At 32.6% G+C, this 23,606-nt stretch overlaps 1 protein-coding gene across 1 annotated transcript; it reads right to left on the bottom strand.

Moving 5' to 3' along the window:
• Positions 1 to 4,581: 4,581 nt before the first annotated feature.
• Positions 4,582 to 19,664, bottom strand: LOC128240465 (acetylcholine receptor subunit beta-like). The gene is made up of 11 exons (XM_052957110.1): positions 19,640 to 19,664; positions 16,646 to 16,818; positions 15,954 to 15,998; positions 13,476 to 13,588; positions 9,714 to 9,860; positions 9,501 to 9,585; positions 9,095 to 9,180; positions 8,162 to 8,307; positions 7,384 to 7,461; positions 6,603 to 6,761; positions 4,582 to 4,874 (listed from the first exon to the last, which is right to left on the bottom strand). Exons 1-11 carry the CDS (start codon positions 19,662 to 19,664, stop codon positions 4,582 to 4,584), a joined length of 1,350 nt encoding a protein of 449 aa, XP_052813070.1.
• Positions 19,665 to 23,606: the final 3,942 nt, after the last annotated feature.

The raw sequence follows: 23,606 nt of genomic DNA, 5'->3' as shown, positions 1-23,606 counted from the left end.
CGAAATTTGTCCTCAATCAGTCAATTTTAAAGATATCAGCTTAAAACTTCAGGACTTTATTTCTGAAACATAGCACATTCAGAAAATGTAAAAACCTGAAAATGTCATTTTTCCTCATTAGGACCCATTTTCGCAGACTTGGTCATATATATATAGCCAAATTGCTTTCAAAGTGTTGGATTTTATTTCCGCAATATAACTCTTGAGCATTGAGATTTATGTTATACACATGGTGTATCACAATGGGTTTAACCTACGTTTTGCCCATGATATATCATTAAACTTCGGAGAGTTATCTTTCAATTTTCCTATAAGCAGACAGGTTTGTTTTAACATATTAAGTTTAGAACCATAGGATTTTTCAAAGTCTGATAAAGTCTGAACTATGTGCGGAAGATATTTTGGTGATTTTTCGAAGAGGTGAGTATAATAAACAAATTGACTGATTCCCGCTTCTGTGGTATCTGTTGCGTAAAAAGAACGTTTTATAACCTCAATATTTGTATCAGGATTGCGGTTGTTATGCCTCTCGCTTTGAGAATATATATCAGAGGGCGATTAGAAACCCTTGCGTGTGACATATCCGTGGTCCAGTAAATATGCATAGACATTCTCAATAATTATTTAAATTTCGGTCGTTTCGTAATATTTGGGTATGGGAATTGAGGTATCCTTATGGTATAAACAATATGTATTGCGTACACGTATATTAAGCTAAGGTATCATTTTAAAGAAAAAGAACAGACATTTGACTATCTGGTATTGCGATGATTGCCTAGGCAATATCAGTCTTAGATATATGTCCGCAATATATTTTACTGTGTGAGCACCAAAGCTTTATATCACATCTGGCGTAGCCTCGAGTGAAACATATTATTTTTACGCGGTGAATTATTTATTGCTATCTTAGACTGACATATATATTTTTCCTGATATTATATTCATAAAATTGATAAAAAAAACATTACTAAAAAAGGGGCCGTTGATATTATGTTTATACTCTCTCCCTATATCTTGAACCGCTGGAAGGATTATGTAATAACACAAATGTTCACCGTTTAAAGATGTATAGTGCGCAAGTATCAACAAGCTCAATTGAAGGTCAATATCACACTTCCAGGTCAGAAATCATATGACTAAATTTCGTGTCGCTCTGTATCTCTACAACCCTTTGAATGATGTTTAAATAACAACCGACAAATGTACATCATATTAAGACGACGTCAAGAGCTCATGTTGCCACAACCTTGGTTTAAGGTCAAGGTCACACTTACTGGTCAAAGGTCATCTGAATACATTTTGTGTCCACCTCATATCTCTTGAACCGCTTGAAGGACTTTGAAATAACTCGCCACCAATGTTCACTAAATAAAGACGATGTGCTTCGGCTCAAGATAAAGTACTACGGAATATGCGCATAGCGCATGATACATCCAGCTTGATTCAAGGTCAAGATCACACTTAGAGTTCAAAGGTTTATGGTATAAAGTGTTTGCAAATTTTTGGTTTGAGTCATATATTAGAATGTAAACATTAATAAATATAAAATAGCATTAACTAAATTACGAATATCATCACACCGGCTCTCGGTTGAGACCGGAAGATAGACAAATATTCCTAGAAATGATCGCATATGTAGAGCATGCATTAAGTTAGAAGATGAGTACCACCTCTTATTTGAATGTCTTTTGTACAAAAACATACGATATCAATACATTAAGAAATAGTATAGGGAGAGACCGAGCTGTTAAGGCAGTTTCTATGCTAAAGTCTGAAAATGCAAACATCTTAAAAATTGTAGCTGTATATGTATTTAACGCATTTGAAATAAGGAAAACGTATGTTCACGTATAGATTTCTAATGAGTAGAAACTATGCACGCTTTCATCTAAATAAAATGCTCTTTGAAATACAGCCATGCATTTTATTTTAAAAGCAAAACAATACTAAGATCGACATAGCTTTACCCTGTAAACCCTTCTAATATTTCGTGTTCGCCCTTTTAGTGGGGTGGGAATTGGACATGGTCATTAAAGTTAGACACGTTTGTACTTATAAGAATATAATGCATTCGTAGTACATTTTGTAAAATAATTAAAATTCACATTTAATACATATCATATGCATGTTGTATTATTGTATTATGTAGACATTATAGGAAAGACCCAATTTTTCAAACATCATTACGAAATTATGCATTATCTGACTTATTGTGCTAAAAGTTTACAGTATTAGTTCCGTTTAGTTATTCCAGTGCAGCGACATACTGCATAAGTCAGGTGTCCTTTATGATATGTTTATCAAATTCTAAAGATACTGTTGTTAATAATATGATAGAATATACTATGTAATAGTTAAGTTCATTTATATATTTATAAACTATATATAAGACTCTAGGTACAGCTGCTTTTTATTTGATACAATTATACTTGAATGTTTATAGTTTACTTTTTCGCTATTTGAATGTGTATACGTAAGCCATTGTATTCGATGAAATTGATCACGGGTCATTTTGGCCTATTTCAATTATATACTGTGTGTTATATTTCTTTGAATACACTTTCTTCTTCTTCTTCTGTCCACTCCAATTTTCTTGAATCGCTTGAATGATTTGGAAATAACTCACACATGAAGGTCAAGGTCATACTTAGAAGTCAAATGTCATATCACTATAGCTTGTGTCCGCTCCATAAGTCTTGGAACCATATTGAGACACTGTGTATATACGACACAAGCGGATTTTACATCAGCTTGGTTCAAGGTCAATGTGACAATTAGAGATCAAACGCTATGTGATTATGTTTTGTATCCGCACCATTTCTCTTGAATCTCTCGAAGGATTTTGAAATAATTCGCCACAAATTTTCACCATATTAAGATGACGTCATATGACTATATTCAACATTATGCAACTAAGTGCAAAGGGGGAGACATCTTTTTTAATTACAAAAAACAACGCCTAGTTTGTTTTTGTGTATGTAGTGTTTATATGTTTGTTCCTGTGGTTTATACCTAGCGGCGTCAGCATAATGATTTCCAATCTTATCAGGTTCTGTGGTAACAGAAGTCAGTTTTTGATTTCGCGTAGGTTCCTATATCCATCAGTGAAGTCTATGTTGTGATACATTTCGTATTTGTCATCATACATGCTAACTATGACAACACACTTTTGTATTGCTTAAAGTGCGATTAACTTATTCAAAAAGTACAAAATCTAAATTGGAAACCACACTTTTACCATTTTATCAAGAAACGCCACAGCTTTGTTTGACATTGTTTTCATTTTTATTAATCCGTTTGTATTTTGGTCATGACATTAGTTAACATCTATAATTATTATTACCTGAAATGGAACAATCACATGAAAAGTGTAGTTTAGAACTTTAGAAATACCTAAATAGTCTAATTCTCAACATATTGTGTCCATGTATTTCAAACACATTGTGTTACCAAGAAGTATACATACTTAATATTTCGGCGGGGTAGTGGCGGAGTGGTCTTGTAGTTCTGTTCTACTTTGAATAGAAGAAGACTGGAGGCTGTATTAAATAACGATCTTATCTTTATGCTTTGACTTGTATCAGTTGTTCCATTCAATCCATTGGTCAACATTTTTATAGACCAATTAATCAATTCAGATTATATTCTTACATGTTAGTTTAATCTTAGCTGGTATTTTAATACGACACCAGGATGAAAAAGCAGCTAAGAAAACAAATAGGAATGCAAGTACCACCGGGTGTTTCGCAACCTTCTAATAAAAGCAATCATGGCGAACATTCAGATATCACAAATATTTCGATAACTTAGTTAAAGTTTATTAAATGAATACAACATATACATCGAACTAAAGTCGATCGGATCCCATTGATACGATATTACTATTCATAGTTTATAGTTTGATGAAATGACATAATAGGACTCGTCCGCATTCGTTTGTTTTAAATTTTGATTAATACTGTACCATCGCCCTATTAATAAGACCAAGTCAAGTTTTACTTAAATATGCCTTCAGAAATAAATAAATAAACGCAGCAAGCTACATCTGTTGAATTTTATGTTTAAATTAAGGTTAAAGTTAAACTCTAGCATTCGTAGTGGTTCGTCTTTAATATTCCCTTGACTGCGAAGTCTTGTTATTGTCATGACTAAACAATTGTATCATTATAAAAAATAGCATATATAATTTGCCATTAATTTTGGTTGAAGAGATTGGATATGATAAATGGTACGCACAGATGCTATCATTCGAATATTGAACATTGAAAATTAGTTTAAACAACTTTAGAAAATCGAATAGTTGTAGAAAATTACTTCAAGCCATACAGCATACTGATGCACGCGTTTCCAAAGGTTGATTTAACAATGATGCAGACACACATTTGAGTTACGTTTAATTGCAAATAGTGACTCTAGCAACCCTTTTTGAGCTACTAGTTACAGTTCAAACGCTAGGTGAAAACATTCCACATGATAAGTCATACAAAAAATACCGCGCACTGCGAGCAGTTGATATAGCGAGATGAAGACTAGCAAAGACAGTCAATGTCATCATTTTGGCATGGTCATTCAAAGGTCAATTTATTGTTGCCCACCGACAGCGAGAATGGACAGACTAACTGCAGTAACGGTAAAAACCAACAATACGAACAAATACATAAAGAAGCGATCCAGAATAAGAGCAACCTCCTTCCATGAGTAAGGTCTTTCCTCAGGTTTTGCATTTTCTTCATCATCATCTGTCAGCGCCACCTTGCGGCCTGGCGATTTAATCATTCTTTTATCATCGTTTACTTTGTTCAGATCGTCCAAGGAAATGTGCGGTTCAGAGCCGTTCGATGGTCTTACTTTTCCTTGTTTGCAGCATGCTTCTCCTACAATATAGCAGTTTATGTACATGCACGTCAACATCGTAGTCATTTATCTTTTAGAATCATTGGGTATACAGCCTACACCGGTCCTGTAGGTATGTATCAGATGGCCGAAGAGAAAATGTAAATTCAACAAAGTGCTAAAGACTTCTGAAAAAAAAATAAGGTGGCTTAGAAAGTCAATTTTTAATATTAAATAGTTGCTAACGGACAAGGTGTGGCTAACAGTCTATAAAAAGAACAACACACACACCGTAATTTAAACACAATGATAGGTTTGAAAATAACAAAAGTATAATATATGCATATAGTGTGTGTAAATAAATGCATACATATGCACACATCTATGATTGGTTGAGCAATAACCATTCATTAACCTTTTACTAGTGTTGCTTTACGAAATTTTATGTTTACAGTGTGTAATGACAGCCAGGTCAAAACCGCTAGGGAACAATTCCAAGTTCATATGTTTTTGTGAAAACCGATAATTTTACCGATGTCCTTTTTGAGAGGTCATATTCCCCTAGCTAGAATGGAGCCCATTAGCGGAGCAAATGCTTTGAACATTGCACTGGACCTGATCATAAAAACCGTTAAACCCATCAAGGTCAACCTTTATACTACAATGAGACGAAAGTATTGCTAGCGAAGGTTAAGGGTTTTGTGCAATACTACTTGAAGTTTTAAAATAGAACAAAATAATATACAACGCACATTACAGGACAATTAAAGTAGCATTTAGTTTACCATGATCTTGTTCCGTGGTACAAGGCTACCGTTCAAATACATAATGAACAAGGGAATTATGGAATTGTATGTATAAATATGTTTCCTCATTTTTTCGAAAGGACACAATAAAATATGAAATTTGATTGGGTCAGGAATATAGCGTACATACTGTTAATGTCTAAGCGTAGTGTAGTGGTGCAACGGTAATGCGTGAGTATAGTACCTTTCTAGATCAGACAACATAAAAACGTGAGGTTGTTATTTGTAGTTTTAGGTCATTCTGTGATATTTTGAAAGAATTGTATCTTTAAACAAATAATTTACATTCATGCTTACACATATTTGATACATGCTCAGTTATATTTGGCATGAATGTTCACTGTTTTCTTCCAACGCCTACTCTGCATAAACGGCCTAAAACTAGTTGTTCACACAATTTTATTCTGAAATATTGACTGTTTATATGCTCACGTATACATCTCATTTTTTACCGAATAGATTAAGCGTTCAAATACTAATGTTATGTATAGTTTGTCAAAGCTTAAAACTTAAATATTGGACAACCTAATAAAGCAAGTTTATCATCGACTTAATTTCTGAAACATCCTATAATTTGCATATAAATTTTCGTTTTCGTTTTTGATTAAAGTATTAATTGTGCATATACTTCTATCAAATCGTAAAGCAGTTGTAGTAGATCAACATGCTGTCAAAGTGAAACAGTGTGCTTTATTACTTACGGTATTTTAGTCCTTTTGGAAATTATGCAGATAAAAGGACATATTCAATAAATTTGATATAAACACAAGGGTGACAATAATATATAAGAAAACAGTTGGCTGTCAAAGTAAACGAATGGCAGAACTCAATTTACAAGTGAAAATATATACATATGTATGGAATACGAAACACAAATCAAATTAAATTATACGATATTAAGCTTCTCTATTGCAAAATCGTTTCGTATATTGAAATAAATGATACATTTTTAGACCGACTTACCTTTCCAGCACGTTATGTTAACCAAGAAGTATTTTGTGAATTTCTGCAGCCAATCAGGAGGCGCCTCGTCATCGTCATGGTTGAAGTAAATATCAAGGACGACAATCGTGAAGATCACCGAGAGATTGCTCAACATCAGGATAATCGTGAGGTACGTGGCTGAAAAAGATTGCATAACTATTACAATTATAACATTTTATATATATTTACTGTGTTTGAGCCCAGCTCTTTTCATGAAATAAAATTAATCGAATTACAATGCAGTTATTGTATGTACCACTAATTTGAAAGAATCAATTTGCCGAAAAGATATCCCACGTACTCCAATCAAGTTTACACTATGATTTTAAGTACCGTAAAGCTATTTTAGACGTCGTGTTGTCATATTACATGGTTGTTTGTGAGTAACACTTCAACAACAATATCACATCTCATGTTTATTACAAATATGTAGAAGTACAATTAATTACAATAATTAAGGAATAAAATTCGACATGTTGCATTTTATTGGGGGTATGATATGCAATGGGGCTGTTCAAAATGTGTGGAATCCGAAGGATTTCATTGAAAAAAACTAGTAGTAAATATGCCTCGCCCATTAGTATTATTGCGCCCAATGACAGGACAGAAGTATCAAACAAATGCACGCGATTTCGATAGGAAATGCCATGTACTTTAAACAGAAATAATGTAAAAATTGATAAACAACAACCATCGTTAAGGAATCAAGTGTTCATGTAAATATTCAAAAATATATTTCAGCATACCACTGCAAACTTACACAAAATACTGGCGCTAAGTGATGTCTGGGGAATATTGTCTGTTATAAGCGTGAGGTACACGGCGTAGGCCAACAAAACTGTAAAAGAAAACAAATTCAATGATTTATAGACAAGAAAAATGGAGAATACATTGGTTGTTAAATTGTTTTATTGTTAAACGTTGTTTTGATATTTTATTTAGTGGGAGTTAATAGTTATAACTGAAATGCAATTCAGCCACAAGTAATATAATTATGTAGGTATTAATGAGGTAGATATAAAATTATTGATAAAATGGATAATATAATTTAGTTTGGCTTTGCACAAAAACTATGGGTTTGTTTTTTCATTCCTCCAATAAAAGACTCCTTTTTCTTTATTCAGGATTGTTGGGATAAGAGTGAGGTTTGTGCACGTAAACTGGTTTGAACCCCTAGTAAATTGACATTTTACTGACCGTTCCAATGCAGTACCTATCAATCCTTGATAAATATTCCTATTTTTTTATATAGTTTATATGTACTGTGCTGCTTGTGGAGTTTTGTACTGTTGTTCCATTTTTCTTGATTGTGATTTTTTTTTATTCTTTGTCTTTGGCGTTTACCCAGTGCCATTAAACGCGGTTTATGATTTAACTGTTGGCTACTGAGCTTGTTTTTGTAGTTTTTCACATAAGTATTGGCAATGACTATTTTATTTATAAGTTCGATTTTTACTCTGTATGTTAACATTACTCTACTTGTTAACTTTTTGTTAGCATTGCATGCCATCATCATTCAAATCAATGTTAAACCCTACCTGTCAAAGACATGCCGACACGCTCCCCCGACTCAGGCGGCAATTTAAACACGAACACGATCAGACAGGACATGAGAATCACGGGGAATATCGTGTTCAGAATGTGATAAAGGGGTCTTCTTCTCAACTTCAGGGTGAAATACAGCCTGAAAAGAAATACAATGATTGAATGTACTATAAATGTGTAAGGGTAGTTTCTAATTATTATGTATTGACTACTGCTTTATTACACCCTGAAAGCAACTTGGGTAGGCCTAAAAGTCGCTTAGGTAAAAGGGTAAATGACTCATCTATATATAACACTACTGTAAACAGACAGCTTTAATCAAACATAGAATAAAACCGGTCATATTTGTACATTTAAGTGTCTTACACATATACTCGCAGTGTAAGATCAAATACCATAACTAATATAAACGTAGACGGCATTGTTCATCCAAGTATATTGTTGACAATCCCGCAATACAATGCATCACCATGTCTTGTAAATGATGACTTCATCCTTTCCTTTTAAAACAATGTTGTGCATTTGGACATTTGAATCAATCTTACATATACAAATACCGTACTAACTGTCATAACTATTTGACATTATAAGTGAAAGAAATAACTAATACCTTAGTTATTATCTCATCTTTTGAATTGTTAAGATAAAAATTCTTGTAGACTAGGAATTACACTTCTGAAAAACAGGTCCATGTAATGAAAACAGTTTAACCTATTATTAATGAAGGACTTGGTCAAGACCTACACTACTGAAACAGTTGTCTCTGCAATACAATACAATCACACCTGTCGTAAATGTAGATAGACATTCACTTATTTATCAGTTGTTTGTATCAGAAATTCAACTTAACTTAATATTATAAGTGTAATAATTGAATGGGTCTACACTGCTCAAATAGTTGGTCTGTATCGCCAATACAGTCTTACTTGTCATATGTGTAGGACTCGGACCTTGACCTTTCGGCGGATTCCGTAGTGTTTGATGTCTCCAACAGCTCCCACTCGCCATTTTCCTAAAGCAAGAGTTACTAGTTAGAAGCATTAGTTTATGGTAAGAAAAAGTAAGAGTTGCAGCAAAAGAGATGATGTATGATGACAAATATGCAATGTCCATCGACATCATGATAGATAAATGTAAACAATATTGGCCGTAACTCAAAAGGATCTTCGAGATCCTGTTTAAGGCACATTGGCAGTGGCATAAAAAGTTCTCTAATATCCTGCTAAAGTAGACTCCACCATTACAAAGGATACACTTAAAGACCGACACAGTGCAACATCAGAGTGTACATCTTAATCGTAACATGTAGATATCAAACACAAATTAACTTACGCTAAAATTGTCCAAAATAAATGGGTCGTCGTCAAATGACAGAGTTATCTCGTTTGATGTGTACGACCATGTTGTCAGAACTATGCTGAAAAAGATCGATGAAATACATTTTAAAGTTGTGTGCAAATGAGCAATAATGTAATATTTGTTCAAAGAGTGACAACTTTAAAAGTCTTGAAATGGATCAATAATATATGAAAAGAAATGAAATACCTGCATGTTTGCGTATCAAGTGGGTAGTAGGTAATATCAGCCTCACAACTTGTCTCGAACACGCCCCCTGGTGTCCACTTACCGGCGCCAACGGAATTCAGACGTATCAGTGTGTTCGCATCGCTGAACACTTCAAGGTCATTTACGCTAGAGGACGAGATATTAATGAAGGATAAGTATGAAAGGAATAACTAAAAATAGCCAATCGAATTGGCATTAATACACGTGCCAAAATGTACCCAACATGGAATATAAAAGGTTAATGGGAATTATCAAAATGCTTGATTATGTCTGACCCTGTGAAATAGGTTCATGGAAATATGTATATGCCGGAACAAACATGCGTCCTAATGTTTGCAACCCTAGACTACCTCTGATTCCCTGAGGCTGATTTCTCGCATATTGTAAGGGCTTTTAACAATACAAAGAGGATGGGGATTAAAATAATTAAAAAAATATCCCATTCAGTACTGAAGAAAATCTTTCCCACTAACCACTACCTCCTTAGAAACTAATTTCCGCGTAATAAGGAATTGAGCGGATAAAACTAAATCATTGATATGTTATACGAATCTTGTTTAATCCCCGTGTGAAAGTTTACTGAATTATTTCTACAATTATGAATTTATTATAGTTTGTATCATAATTTTCCAGATGTTCAGATCAGTAATGTTCTATGGTTTCTTGGTAATATTTGAATATGATCTAATTGTCACCAAGTAAGTTTTCTAAATTAGATCAAGCTAAAACGATTTGTCAGGTTAATTGTTTAAAACTGCGAAATGTTGTACGGGATGTTGAAAACAAACGATGAAGTTTGTTTAAATTTTCAGGTGAGGCAAACATTCAATAACTGGACATTAAGATACATGTTTGTAAAGTGCTTGATTGTCTTACTCTGCAAGGTTATTATTTTCACAAAGCATATATACATACAAAACAATTATACGTCAAATGCCACATATAAAAGATAAAAATAAAATAAAATGGTGTAAAGAAATAAAAATATGATTAAGAAATTTGCTGTTAAAATAGTTTTAAGTAAAAAGTGTTATTAAATAAATATTATTTCATCATCATGTCCTGTTTTAAATTCTTTGTTAAATACATAAAAGGAGGTCAGTAATAAAATTAATAACAGCTTCTAAATTACAAAACCATGGAAGACACTACAATGAGTCAGGAAACGATTATAAAACCTGTTGCAAAAGATTGTGTCAGAAATCACCCATAAGCTACTGTTTGTAACAAGTCACAGTTATTTGCTGTTCACTTAAGAAATGACCTCTAAAAATATGTCAATTATCTAAATACTTCGAACAGTAGGTCAGTGTTAAATAACCATTGAGAGGCACTTATAAAACTTAATGTTGGACATAACATTGGTCAAGAAAAACCTTTATACCGTTATTAATATGCTGATCAATGGTATAAAAAAAGAGAAGCCAGGAGGGTTAACGTATCCAAATACTTTCGACTACATAATTATGTTTAGGGCTATTCTAATGTGTAATTGGGAAGTTCAAATGCGTCTCACCTATTAACAATAACCAGCTTTGGCGTCCACATGTTTTTTTCATCCGAGAACAAAAACCGAACACTCTGCTTAGTTTTATCAGTGATCCATCTCAGGCGAGGATCTGGCCATCTCTTTTAATAACATAACAGGGAGAAACACATTAGTCACCAAGACAGTCGATGTTCAAGTTTCAAGAGACATCAATTAAAAATGAATCCTTTAACAGTTTGCGTTACGTGATGTGTAGCGGCAAACTTTCGTTCAAAGTGTATTTTCTGGTTCTTCGAAATCATTGGGCACTTGTTCTTAGTGATATTGGAAAATAAAGTTTCACAAGAAAATATATAAGGGGCATTGATAGTGTTATTAATACACGTCCAATGATAGTCTCAATTAAACTAGGGTTGGTTATCCCTTGATTGTATATTGCTTTGCTTTCAAACAATTCTGATTCGACATTCAAAGCAATTCAATACATAACATGATTTAATGTGGATTGTAACATAAGAGGCTTAGTTTTGGAAACAAATACAGTTTTGAGTAAACAACTTCGTATATTTCTGGTGTTCAATAAATTCGTTTGAAGTATCCAACTGTTAATAAAAAATATAATATGTCCGTTTTATAGGATGTACCAACATGTAAGCATTAGTGTTTTGTGTCTAAAAACACAACCAATGTACGTTGGTAAGACTTACTAGCTTAAATGAAAACCAAAGCGTTTTAAAATAAGTTTTCATTAAAGTCTTTGTAAGCAATAACTATACGTCCAGCATTTCAATTCTACCTTTATAAATAATTGTATGTACAGTATTTACGTTTTATTTAATGTGCCTTGTATATGCCAGCTTAAGAAAACAGTGATTAATATTCACACTTAACTCTGCCATACGTCACGATTTCACGGAATGTCTGTAAAAAAAACAAATGCGTTGTCTATTTATGAGTGTTATTCAAGATATGTCTTAAAAATACGATTTCACAAAATCATAACTTCTCGATTTTCTTGTAAGATTTAACGACTTAATTCTTCACGAAGTCCTACCTAGGAATTTAAATGGAGTGTAAAATTGTGAAATGTGAAGAACGAGGACACCACACGTCATACTCGTACGACCGACAAGGTGTTCTCGCAAACTACAGCGATTGAAATAATTCGTATGGAAAGGGGCGCATCAGGATGTAACAGCGGCTTACCTTACATGTAATGGTTATTCTCAATCACAAGAGCTTGTCGCCTTGCAAATTCTTCAGACATAAATATGACTTAAAAGGTAGAGTATTCCGTATTGAGTAAGCCTCTGATGAACCCTTTCCCAAGGAAAATAATCATTAAAGGGATTGGTTTTGTGTGACTCATACTTTCCACTGTAAGATGCACAGGCTCAATACTAAAAGTAGCAACACACACCATAAGGCCATTATTAAATATATGTGTAGCCTAACATTGGTCAATATATACCCTAAAATTATTATGATCACATTAATTCAATGCTATATGCAAATGCGCAGGATAACCTGTTGACAGATTAATACAATAAGCAAAACAAACTACACTATTTGCATATTTAAAGACGCACTCTTGCTCCCAAATAAGATTAACCACAATTAATACTATTGTTTAATTATTCCAAAAATGATGAATAAATGTCGAAAACAATGGTTCTTAATATGTAGGATACCTTTTTTAATTTGAAAGAAATGTGCATAAAACACAGTATTTCTACCTTTTGAGATTATAGTAGATCACAGTAAATCTTTTAGCACCAATCATTTAATATTTTTTTGCGTTTTCAGCAATTAAAAACACGGTTACAGTCTTGTTATCAGTAATGAATATTTTCCATAAATGAATTATTAAGTAAGTAGTTAAATGTTTATCAGTCAAAATATATGTTCGTTATACATGTGTATGCTTTGATATTGAATAAGAGTGTCACTATAAGTGACAACAATAGGTAAGAGTGAAAAACAGTTACCAAAAACCCGTAGAATAGTGTACATACACTAACACACAATATCAACTCAAGATAAATCTATTTTTTCTAAGCACCAAGATACAAACAAAAAAATTAAAAACACGCTTCAGAAATAGAAAACAATAACAACGTATAATACGCAGATCCTTCTGTACACCAAAAACAACATAAAAGATGCAAGAACGCTCTGCACAAAAAGAAGAAAAGACGCATAAGTACATGCACGACGAAATATTTCATGTAATACCACCGTTACTACTTTACCTATTTTCAATCACAACTTTCGGGGTCCAGGCGTATTTTTCGGAAGTGAACAATAATCGGATATTTTCATAACTGCTATTTGAATTCCACTGAAGACGACTGTCAGGCCACCACTTCAGATTAAAGGAAACCATAAACATTCTTTAAATAGCTGCTACAGACTCGTCAAGGAAGATTCGACAAGGTAAGGTTACATTGCTAAACAGAAACATTTGTCGCTGATTAATGATATATACCTATACTTAGAAAATATATAATAAAATTGGTAAGACACGACCCCGATATCTAGAAAATACTTGTTTAAATGTTAAGCTCAATACGTTCTCGCCAAATGAGAGCATATGATGATGCGAATTATTTTTAAATATTTTAGAAACGTTTTCTCTTATATAATATACAGGACATCTCAATATTATAACGAAAATGCGCTCTAGAACAAACCATGTACTTAAAGGGACTTAACACTAGATGATACCATTGCAAGAAAAAAAGTAATTTGTCAAAAACTTAATATATAAAATTTATATCGTTGGGTACAACGCATTACCTATCATTTATTGATGTAACACATTGCTCACGACACATGTATCTTTCGCAGTTTTTATGTATTTTTCCAATTCGAAACTTTATCTTCCAGGTAAATCCCGGTGGATTGAAATATAGCGTCGATATCAATCACGTGACTTTTCACATGCTAAGTATACACACTATAAACTGGCAAACCATTATTCGCTATTTTTAAAAAAGTAAACTCAGGTGAGACAGCGACAAAATATAACTTCAATCAACTAAAATGTTGAAATATCGGCCTCATACTAATTTGTATTTATAATTCTATACTTATTTGAGGAAAAATTATTATGTCGATTGGGAGACCACCTTGTGACCAGTCCCTTTTATGTATAGACAATTTGTTAATTCAAATATAGATAAGAATTTGAATATGTTTTTCCCTGTAACACTGTAAGTAAAATGTGTTCTTGTTTGAGACATTCTCGATATTGAGTCCTTAGTATGATGTTTGGCAAGATTTAATTACATAAACCTAGGTCGATAGTCATAAAACAAGAACCTTTAGTCTATTTCCTAATTTAAGTATTCTCACATGACTTATTTCAAAAAGATTTTACTTGCATAGATTTAAGAAAAATAACAAACTCTATAATATTTTATTTCAATTTAAACATCTTGGGAATTAGAATTGAATTAGGAAATACATTCTTATATGATATTTTATTAATAACGACCAACACCGCTAGCGTTATTTTAGGCGAAATCTTTTTAATTTTCGTCGATAGAATGGGTTAAAGTTTTATCCCAAATCTATAAATGATCTCAGACGCACGCAATCATATCAAACATAGTAGAAGTTGTACAAAAACGGAGACAATATTTAAAAACATTTTCAAAAGCATTACGCCGACTTGTATTCCACAGATAAAAAGAACCGTCTCCTTGAAATATTGTTGTGAACAGCTAGATCGAACTCTAAAAACGCTGTTGTTGCAGTATTGTATATCCTTACTTATATGATAAAATTTAAAAGTAAAATATTTCTTTAGAATTAAATATCATTAGAGAAACCAGAACAATATAAACCTTCCAACATATTCGACCACAACACATGGAATTTACCCGCTGTGAATGTTTTTAGAGATTATGAAGATTTGCATGCATTTATTCGCTGGATTATGGCATGACCCATCCCTGATGCCATAAAGACTTGAACGTGCTGTCGTATCATGAGATGTAAGGGACTGCATTTTTCAATCTCATTTAGTGAATATTATAACTTAATTAACAGATCGAGATACAAGCAGATCCTGCTATTATACCCTAGTTCTGTTTGTAGTGACGCCTTGTGTAAAACACCAATAAACACCAAAACACATCAGACCTCTTTCGCGAATTGTAACAAGTACTTCGTTATCAAAAACTGATGCCAAGCAATATATGTACTGGTGTAACCAATTATTAACGTATTTATATATATGACGCTGTCTGGGAATAAGCTGTCTTGGCCATACCAAGAAAACTATTGGGGGTTTGATAGAAAATTCTGAAGCACTTGTCATTGATACGCTAAGTACTTCAGTAAAAAGAAATATAACGTGACGTCCCCTAGCCAATAAGAGGGAAAAAAACTACAAAAAACTTTTGAATGTTGTGAATACGTTATGGTAAATCTTAAAATTGTTCGCGGTTAAAAATCAACATCAGTTTCATTAATTCAATTCGGATTTTCAATATGGATTCAAGATCCAATACTTTTGAGATAAGCATAATATTAAAAAGTAATCACTTACAAGTTAAAAGTAATCACTTACAAGTTAAAAGTAATCACTTACAAGTTTAAAGAAACCACTTACAAGTTAAAAAGTAATCACTTACAAGTTAAAAGTAATCACTTACAAGTTAAAAAGTAATCACTTACAAGTTAAAAAGTAATCACTTACAAGTTAAAAAGTAATCACTTACAAGTTGAAAGAAACCGGAAGTTGAAAGCGTCTGTGCCTTTATGTCCTGAAAATCGATTATGGGGAGAAAGAGATTAATGTACATATTCTTTTTGCAGATAATGTTGTAAAAGCTATTTCAAGCAAATATTTATTAATTGATGGTGAAGATGTTCATAGACATATACCAAAGAATTAAGGTTATCAGGTTGAAAGACAAATACAAAAGAAATTTGGTTATCAGGTTCAAATAAACACATCAATGAATTGATTGTGTTAAGGTCCATCTTTATTATTGTACATACATTTTTTGTAAGTAATATCAAAACGTTTCACAAGATCATTGTGTAATAAGTTGATTAAATCACGATTTATGACTTTTATATCACGGATTTTAAATATCAAACTAAAATACAGTCTTTTTAAGATACAAGAACTTGTTAACAATCACGACGACGACAAAACACTAGAACAATATCATGACTTTCGATGTCAGGTTAATAGGCAACATTAAGTTATTGATGTTGAAAATGTTCACATACATGTACCAATAAGAATTACGGTGACAAGGTCCATAGACAAATACTAGGTTTTTAGACATATACCAAAGAAATGCGGTGAGCAGGTTTATAGACATATACCAAAGAATTGCGGTGAACAGGTTTATAGACCCTTACCAACGAATATACAATGACACGGTTCATTCATACATACCAACGAATTGACGGTGATCAGGTTCATAGACACTGTCACAGAGACTCGTTCACTTGGTCTCTGGAGAACTTCATATCCTGTGAACAAGGCTGTACGTAGCTCTGTCTCCAGGTCCGTACTGTAAGCGGGTGCGCTACCCCCCTTACCTTGATTGGCTGTCACAAGTAGTATTCCTGGTACAAACAGAGTAGATGGAATCACTAACGTATCATGTTATTGATTTCGTTAAGTACTTCTATCGCGTTTTAACAATGTTAAAAATGTTGACATGTCTATATATCTATAACATGACTCAAAATGAGAAAAATTTGTAGGTAATGCTATAAAAACTCCAAAGACATGTTCAGTTGTAGAAAGTGCAATGGTAATAAAACACTGAAAAGTACAGACACAACCCTTGTAATCAATAGTTAAAATATAAGCCATGAATGTATACTATTCAGGCTATATAAGTACATAACTAATAATCACAAAGCAGAATTGCAGAAACTGCGACATAAACACCTTATAACAACATGATTAACATTTTGTTTCATACTGACGATCATATACACGGTATTCAGTCACGTTAGTTAAACATCCTAAGTAATCTGAAACAAATAAACTAACATTAAAATTATCTATTTGTTTTAGTTGTTGGGGCAAATCTGAGGTTGTGTACACATAAGCCTAAGGTATAAACCTTTAGTAAACTCGTTTTCGAGTCAACCCATTATTCCCGACCATTCCAATGAGATAATTACATCATCATTTATTGATTAAACTGTGTTGGTTGATGCAGGCGTGGTCTTTATGACTTTGATGCCTATGTCTTTTATTCACTGTCTTTTTGTCCATGCCTTGAGCTTTTAAGGTGTATATTATTCAGTATTTAAAGACTATGTGCGTGTCCCTCTTACTTTCTAGACTCTTTTTCTTACAAATACCTTACCCTTATACGGTCAGCTTGGGATTGGTTTTGTAAAATGTGTAATCTTGAGGAGTTAACCATAAATAAAGGATAGTCCTTTCCGAGTACAAAACATCCGAAAATCTATATCTGTTTTAAGAGTCATTATGGCTCTTTAAGTGTCCAGTGTATTTTACCGATATACACGAGGTAATTGAACACGTTGTGCATTATCACTTCATTTTTAAACAGTGGTTAAAGTAGGACGTGCTTGAAGTATTGTGCTTAGGTTGTTATCATTTAACAGAATATGGTCTTTATACTAGTTATAGAGTTTAATTAACCGCTATCAAAATATTATTTCACTCGGACTAAAGCCGCAGACTGTTTCAACATTAAAGCACAATAATCATACTATAACTTACAGACCATTTTACCATGAAACAAGACTACGTTATTGCTAGTGTGTCCTTTTAAGTCATAGTTCACTTTGGCAATGGATTTGGAACACTAACCAATTTACAATATGTATCAATTAGCAGACACAACTACACCCACACTTTAATTGGTGATTAATGTGGCGCGTTTGAATTATTTACGTTCACTTTCGGGAAATCCCACTCAGCGGCCGAAATATTTATCAATTAAAAAACTGTTTATATTTTGCATGATTGTGACAGGACATTAACAATGTATGTAGGAAACATTAATTATGGATACTGATGTTCAAAATCAAATAATTTTATAACAATATGGACGGAAGATTTTCAACAAACAGTGTATCCCTAATGGCATGCTATATTAAGAAGCACCCGACATTAATCTGATGTTCGCGACGTAAAAGATAAACGAACAAGAGAAAAGGCATCTAAATGGTTTCGCAGAGAACGCTGCAAAGTTTAAGAGCGGGTGCAAAACAGTCGGTTGCAACAGGACTTGGAACATGCAAAATAAACTGGCTTCAACCGTTACGCCCACAAAGAATTTTCAATTTTGTGTATTTGATATATGCTTGTTTTCTTGAACATGCGTTGCTATTTTTAAATCAATAGTTTAAGATCGTGATTTCGCCTTTTGTCTTTGCAAACCTTGCAAATACAGTTTGAAAGTATGTTTGTTAATGTGGCAATGGCTCATCTCAATTCTAGTAATGCATCCGACTGTTACTAGATACATTTGGCTATGATTTATAGAAATAGTAATAACTACCTCTAGTTTTAACTTAACAGTAACTTTTATCTTAATATTTTATTCAGTACCTGTTGTTGAATGTTTCTTAACTTACTCTCAAACATTTAAGTTAATGATTGTGTGTGTTAAATAGTTAAAATAAATATTGTAAGACGTGTCATAGGCTAAAAAACGGCGGTCATCGTGGCTGTTGTCTTGGTTACCATGGAAACCTTGAGGATGCCAGCTGTCCACCCTCGCTAAAAATGAACTTCAGACAGCCCCCGACACAAATATACCAAGAAACGCTCTGGACAAATACATCTAGGGACTAGACTATGCGACAGAAGAAATTTCAAACAATTATCATTCTTCATGTAGTTTGCAGAATCATGATTTTAAGCCAATGGTTTAGTCGACTTGATCATTACCAATAGCTATGGAATATAAATATTAAATAAAACCTAACGTCAACGATACCGGTTTTAAATATCCATAGATGCGTATCTTTTTTTTACCAAATTCATAAAATAAAATTAATTGCTGGTTGGTGATGATTATTTTCCATAAACACGATTATCTTAACACTTTGTTCAACTTGTTTGGAATGGTTTGATGTATAGCACCAATTTATATTCCAATAATTCCACGCGCAAACATTTTCACTTTTCGCCATTAGTAATTTAAAGAAAATCTTAAATGAAGGCATTCCAATCATTTGTTATATTAATTTAGTTCAAGATTTTGAGTAAAACCGATGAAACAATGATGAACATCGCAATACATATTTCAAAAAAATAAATAAAAAATGTCAAAGTTCTCTTTACCTCAAAAGATAGATTTAAAATTATGAAAATGTTATGATTATATACACAAGGATAACACTAAAACATTTTAATTTAACTTAAAATTAAATTAAAAATTTAAAATCTTACCTATAATTGTTAATGAGCTCCACATTTTCAATTTGGGCATCGGTTAAACAGTGTTTATATCCTCGTTTTCCTTCAATTTACTCTCTGTCGATTAGTATCTCTCAGTTGTATTTACATATGGCTGTACGATCTATACCCCGGTCTTTTGTTGAGCTTTAGGAGACAATGCTCTCCAATGAATAAGCCGGATTTTTTAGGAAAGTTGTAGTGTAAATAGTAGAGACTTGTAATTGATCACAAAGTACTCTACAAGCTTCCTTTAACTATTGAATATTGCAGTAATGCTCGCAGTTTTACAAGCTATTAGCTCTGGTCTCCAAGCGTGTCCATAATCTTCAACCATGACCAATTTGTATAAATCCACTACTAACTTAATATCCAGAGTTTTATCTCCGCGGAACGTCGCAGACTATTGTCGTTATTGTTATGAAAACGTATTGGTATTATCTAATCTTTCTTCCAAGTAATGCCAAATAGTTTCATTGTTTTACATCTCCATGCCTATCACAGCAATATGTTCTCATGGCTTAAATAACGTTTCTGTGTTTATGTCTACAGAAGAATCCAGGCCAAATAAGGTACCTGTTATTTGCTTATTTTTATTTTGTTATATATTGTTCAGTATGAAAGAGAGAAAGAATGAAGCATGATTGCCAATGCAACAATATGACAACCATATTAAGTAATCTTCACATAGCTTGTTCTTTTAAACTCCTATATATCTTATGCCTGATGCCCCCAAGTAACTGTGATAGTTTAAGGTAGTGCTTGCTAATTGTTATTTGCAGGATGAATGGTTAAACTCAATTATGTATGAAGCTGTAACAGTTTGTGTTTACGCTCTGTATTTCCCTATGGAAATAATAGTCCCAGAGTTTAATTAAGGCTCCGGAGCATAACAAGTGAAATACAAAATGACTGACTCAGTGATTTAAGGTATCCTAAGTGCCATCAATTGAAGTATGGATGCCAATGGTTTTGATAATATTGTAAAGAATTCAGTGTGTAACGAAAAAGATATCAAAGAATATGGAAAACTGTTTTTTATTGTTTCATATTTTCTTTCGTGGCCTTGAATAATTGCAAAATAAGCCCTTTACCGTTCAGATTATTTTGATAAGGAACTAAAACACAACCTGCAATAAATGTAAACATGCTTTATCTACGGTTATATATTAGTCATTCATTCGGAAATCTGGTACCAAAATAAGTTTGTATTCTGATACATCCATCACGTTGATGTTCAACTTTGATAATTAGAGATTCAATGAATTAAATGGTATTGCATGCTGATTATTATTTGTGAAATAAATGGCAAAACTATAATTAAACATAGGGATGTTTTGGTTTGTATTATTGCTCGATTTTTTTAACTCAAATGAACTAAAAAATAACTTATCTTGGAAAACCAAAATATCTTTGATAGATTATTATAGGTATTTATATTTTAATAGTTTTTGTTTTTATACAAATGATTCTAAATTAGTATGTGATTACAATGCTTCCGAAAATAACATATATGTGGGTCGGATAAACTAAATACATTTTTTCGCATGAGGTACCTTAGGTTGCTAAAAACAATACACACAGGAGCGAGGAAACCCTTATTTAGTGAAGATTTAAACAGAATGGTAAACCCTTAAACGCTTTTAAAACCTGTTTATTATAAAAGCTGGTCTTTAAGTAGGTATTACCTTTATTGGCAAAGCGTGTTGGTAAACCGATTCAATAATATTTTTTTAAAGTTGGTCTGTTAAAAGCAACATTGAGAATTAACTAAAAAGCCGATTCAATAATATTTGTTCTAAGGATCGTACGTTTTAACCATATTGAAACTAAATAGAACGCCTATTTAATAATATTTTCCGCAATTGGTCTGTTTAAAGCAATATTGAGTATATAGTTAAAAATGCCGATATGATATTATTTTTCCAAATGATAGCTCCTGTTTTTACAATGCTGATTGTCTTATGTAAAACAGGCAATCAATATTCCGACGCGTGACGCAAGTTCATTTATCACAAGTAGATTAAAATAAGAAAAAGTTTTAAAGTTAAACTGTTTTTTGTTGAAATTCAATGATCATGTGTTATAATTGGTATAAACGTGATTTGAAATATTTAAACACAAAAATAAATTTAATAAAACAGAATAATTCTAAGCATGCATGTGTGGGATGAAATCTTTTTCAGGATTTGTCAAGATCAGATGTTAAGTTGAACTCCTTATTTTCACATTAAATATTGTTTGTGTTTTACGTAACATCTTACAATTTGATTCGAAACAAAGAAGGGACGAAATAGACAACATTCTTTTTTTGTTTAACGAAGCTTTGAAGTCTTTTCTGTTCACCTGTCATCCTTGATTTACCAGTTGGGAAAATGTTGGTATGATATGGTTGACTACAAGAGGACTGCATTACTTTTAAGACTTTTCGTCGATTACGGTACTAAAACGTCCAAATGAATACGGTACAAAAAACTATAGTACATATTTGTTTTCAAATGAAAACAGATAACAAAATATAAGATATAACTTATTATCAATAGTGTATAGCCTTTTGACTTCATGATCCTCGCATTTAATCGCTTGTCACGTGATATCATGAAATTAAATACTCTCAAACCAGCTAAATTCTTATCAAAACAGACACGGTACATTAAGTTTACTAGTTTAAGCTCCCAGTAGATTCGAGTGCCTGTGAATTCTTGTTTCACAGAGCGTTACAAGGCGATACTCCCGTCATATATCAGGGTAAAGCAATTCTAATTACGTTATGTTTTGTTTGGTGTATTTGTACAAGAGTATCAAATGGGTTTATTGTTCAAATCCATTAGGGTCATTGCCCTGTGCACATTAACAGGGCTTATTTTTGAATATTCGATTACTGGGTTTGCCCTGTATTGGTCATTGTATTCTTACATTTCTTTAATTGTTTAAGACGTATAACGCCCATCGATCTTTATTATTAAAAAACATATATTTTCTTTAATACATTCATTTGTTTATGAAAATATAAATTCACATAAGTTCATTATTCCGTCGACCAACTTTGAATATCAAAAAAGCATTACAGGAAGGTCAATAAATCTTCAAATATATTGGTGGGTAATCCTCAATAATTCAAATAACACTTTTGCAATCTACTAAGCATTCATTTCTCTTGATTTAACCAGTATTTACTGCAAAAAATATTGAACAATGTAATTATGCATTTGAGCTACAGAAATGCATAATATAAATACAAAATAGCGAGTGATGAGACGCATAACCATTGAGTAAATCACATCATCTCTCTGGCCAAAAATATTTATGTGAAAATATGTTCCTTGCATTTTAAGCGTTTTTTGTTCATAAACAATATAAACTATTAATAATTTATGACATTAACAATAACGAATACTTAAAAAGTCGGAAATTGACCTTTTAAAATTAATGTATATGTAGTCCGTCTTCATTGTTTTGTTACGCTGTGTGTAATCCGTTTTATGGCTGTAAGACCTCAAGCTTATTCCCCTCATATAATTCATTGCATGCTATATTTTGGCTTTTGTTTCTGTACTTTTCCTTGTTTTATTGTCCCTGTAGTTTTTATGGTATTCGTGTCCTGTAGTTGTCATTACAGTCCCTGTAGTTTATTAAAACTATTGGGCACTGTATTGTGGTTGGATGTCAGAGCTGAAAAATGATTAAGCTGCTTGCGTATTTACTTGTATGTTTTTAGTGCGTTACACAAAGAAAATCGTGATAAGCTCTTCAGTGCGATGTAAAGCTAGAAGTGTAATGAAGGCAAAAGATATGACACGCTATTATAATTAAATAGATATAAAAAAATTCAATTGGATAATATTTTGAAAAAAGTATTGAATAAAACTAAATGAACTTAAGGTTTGATATATGAAAGTCTTCATCACTAGCGCACGAACTTGTCATTGCCTGACAGAATACTATCCAAACCAATATCATT

Source organism: Mya arenaria, chromosome 7 (assembly GCF_026914265.1).
Source record: "Mya arenaria isolate MELC-2E11 chromosome 7, ASM2691426v1".
NCBI classification, from domain to species: domain Eukaryota; kingdom Metazoa; phylum Mollusca; class Bivalvia; order Myida; family Myidae; genus Mya; species Mya arenaria.
This window is presented reverse-complemented; position numbering and strand designations above follow the sequence as displayed.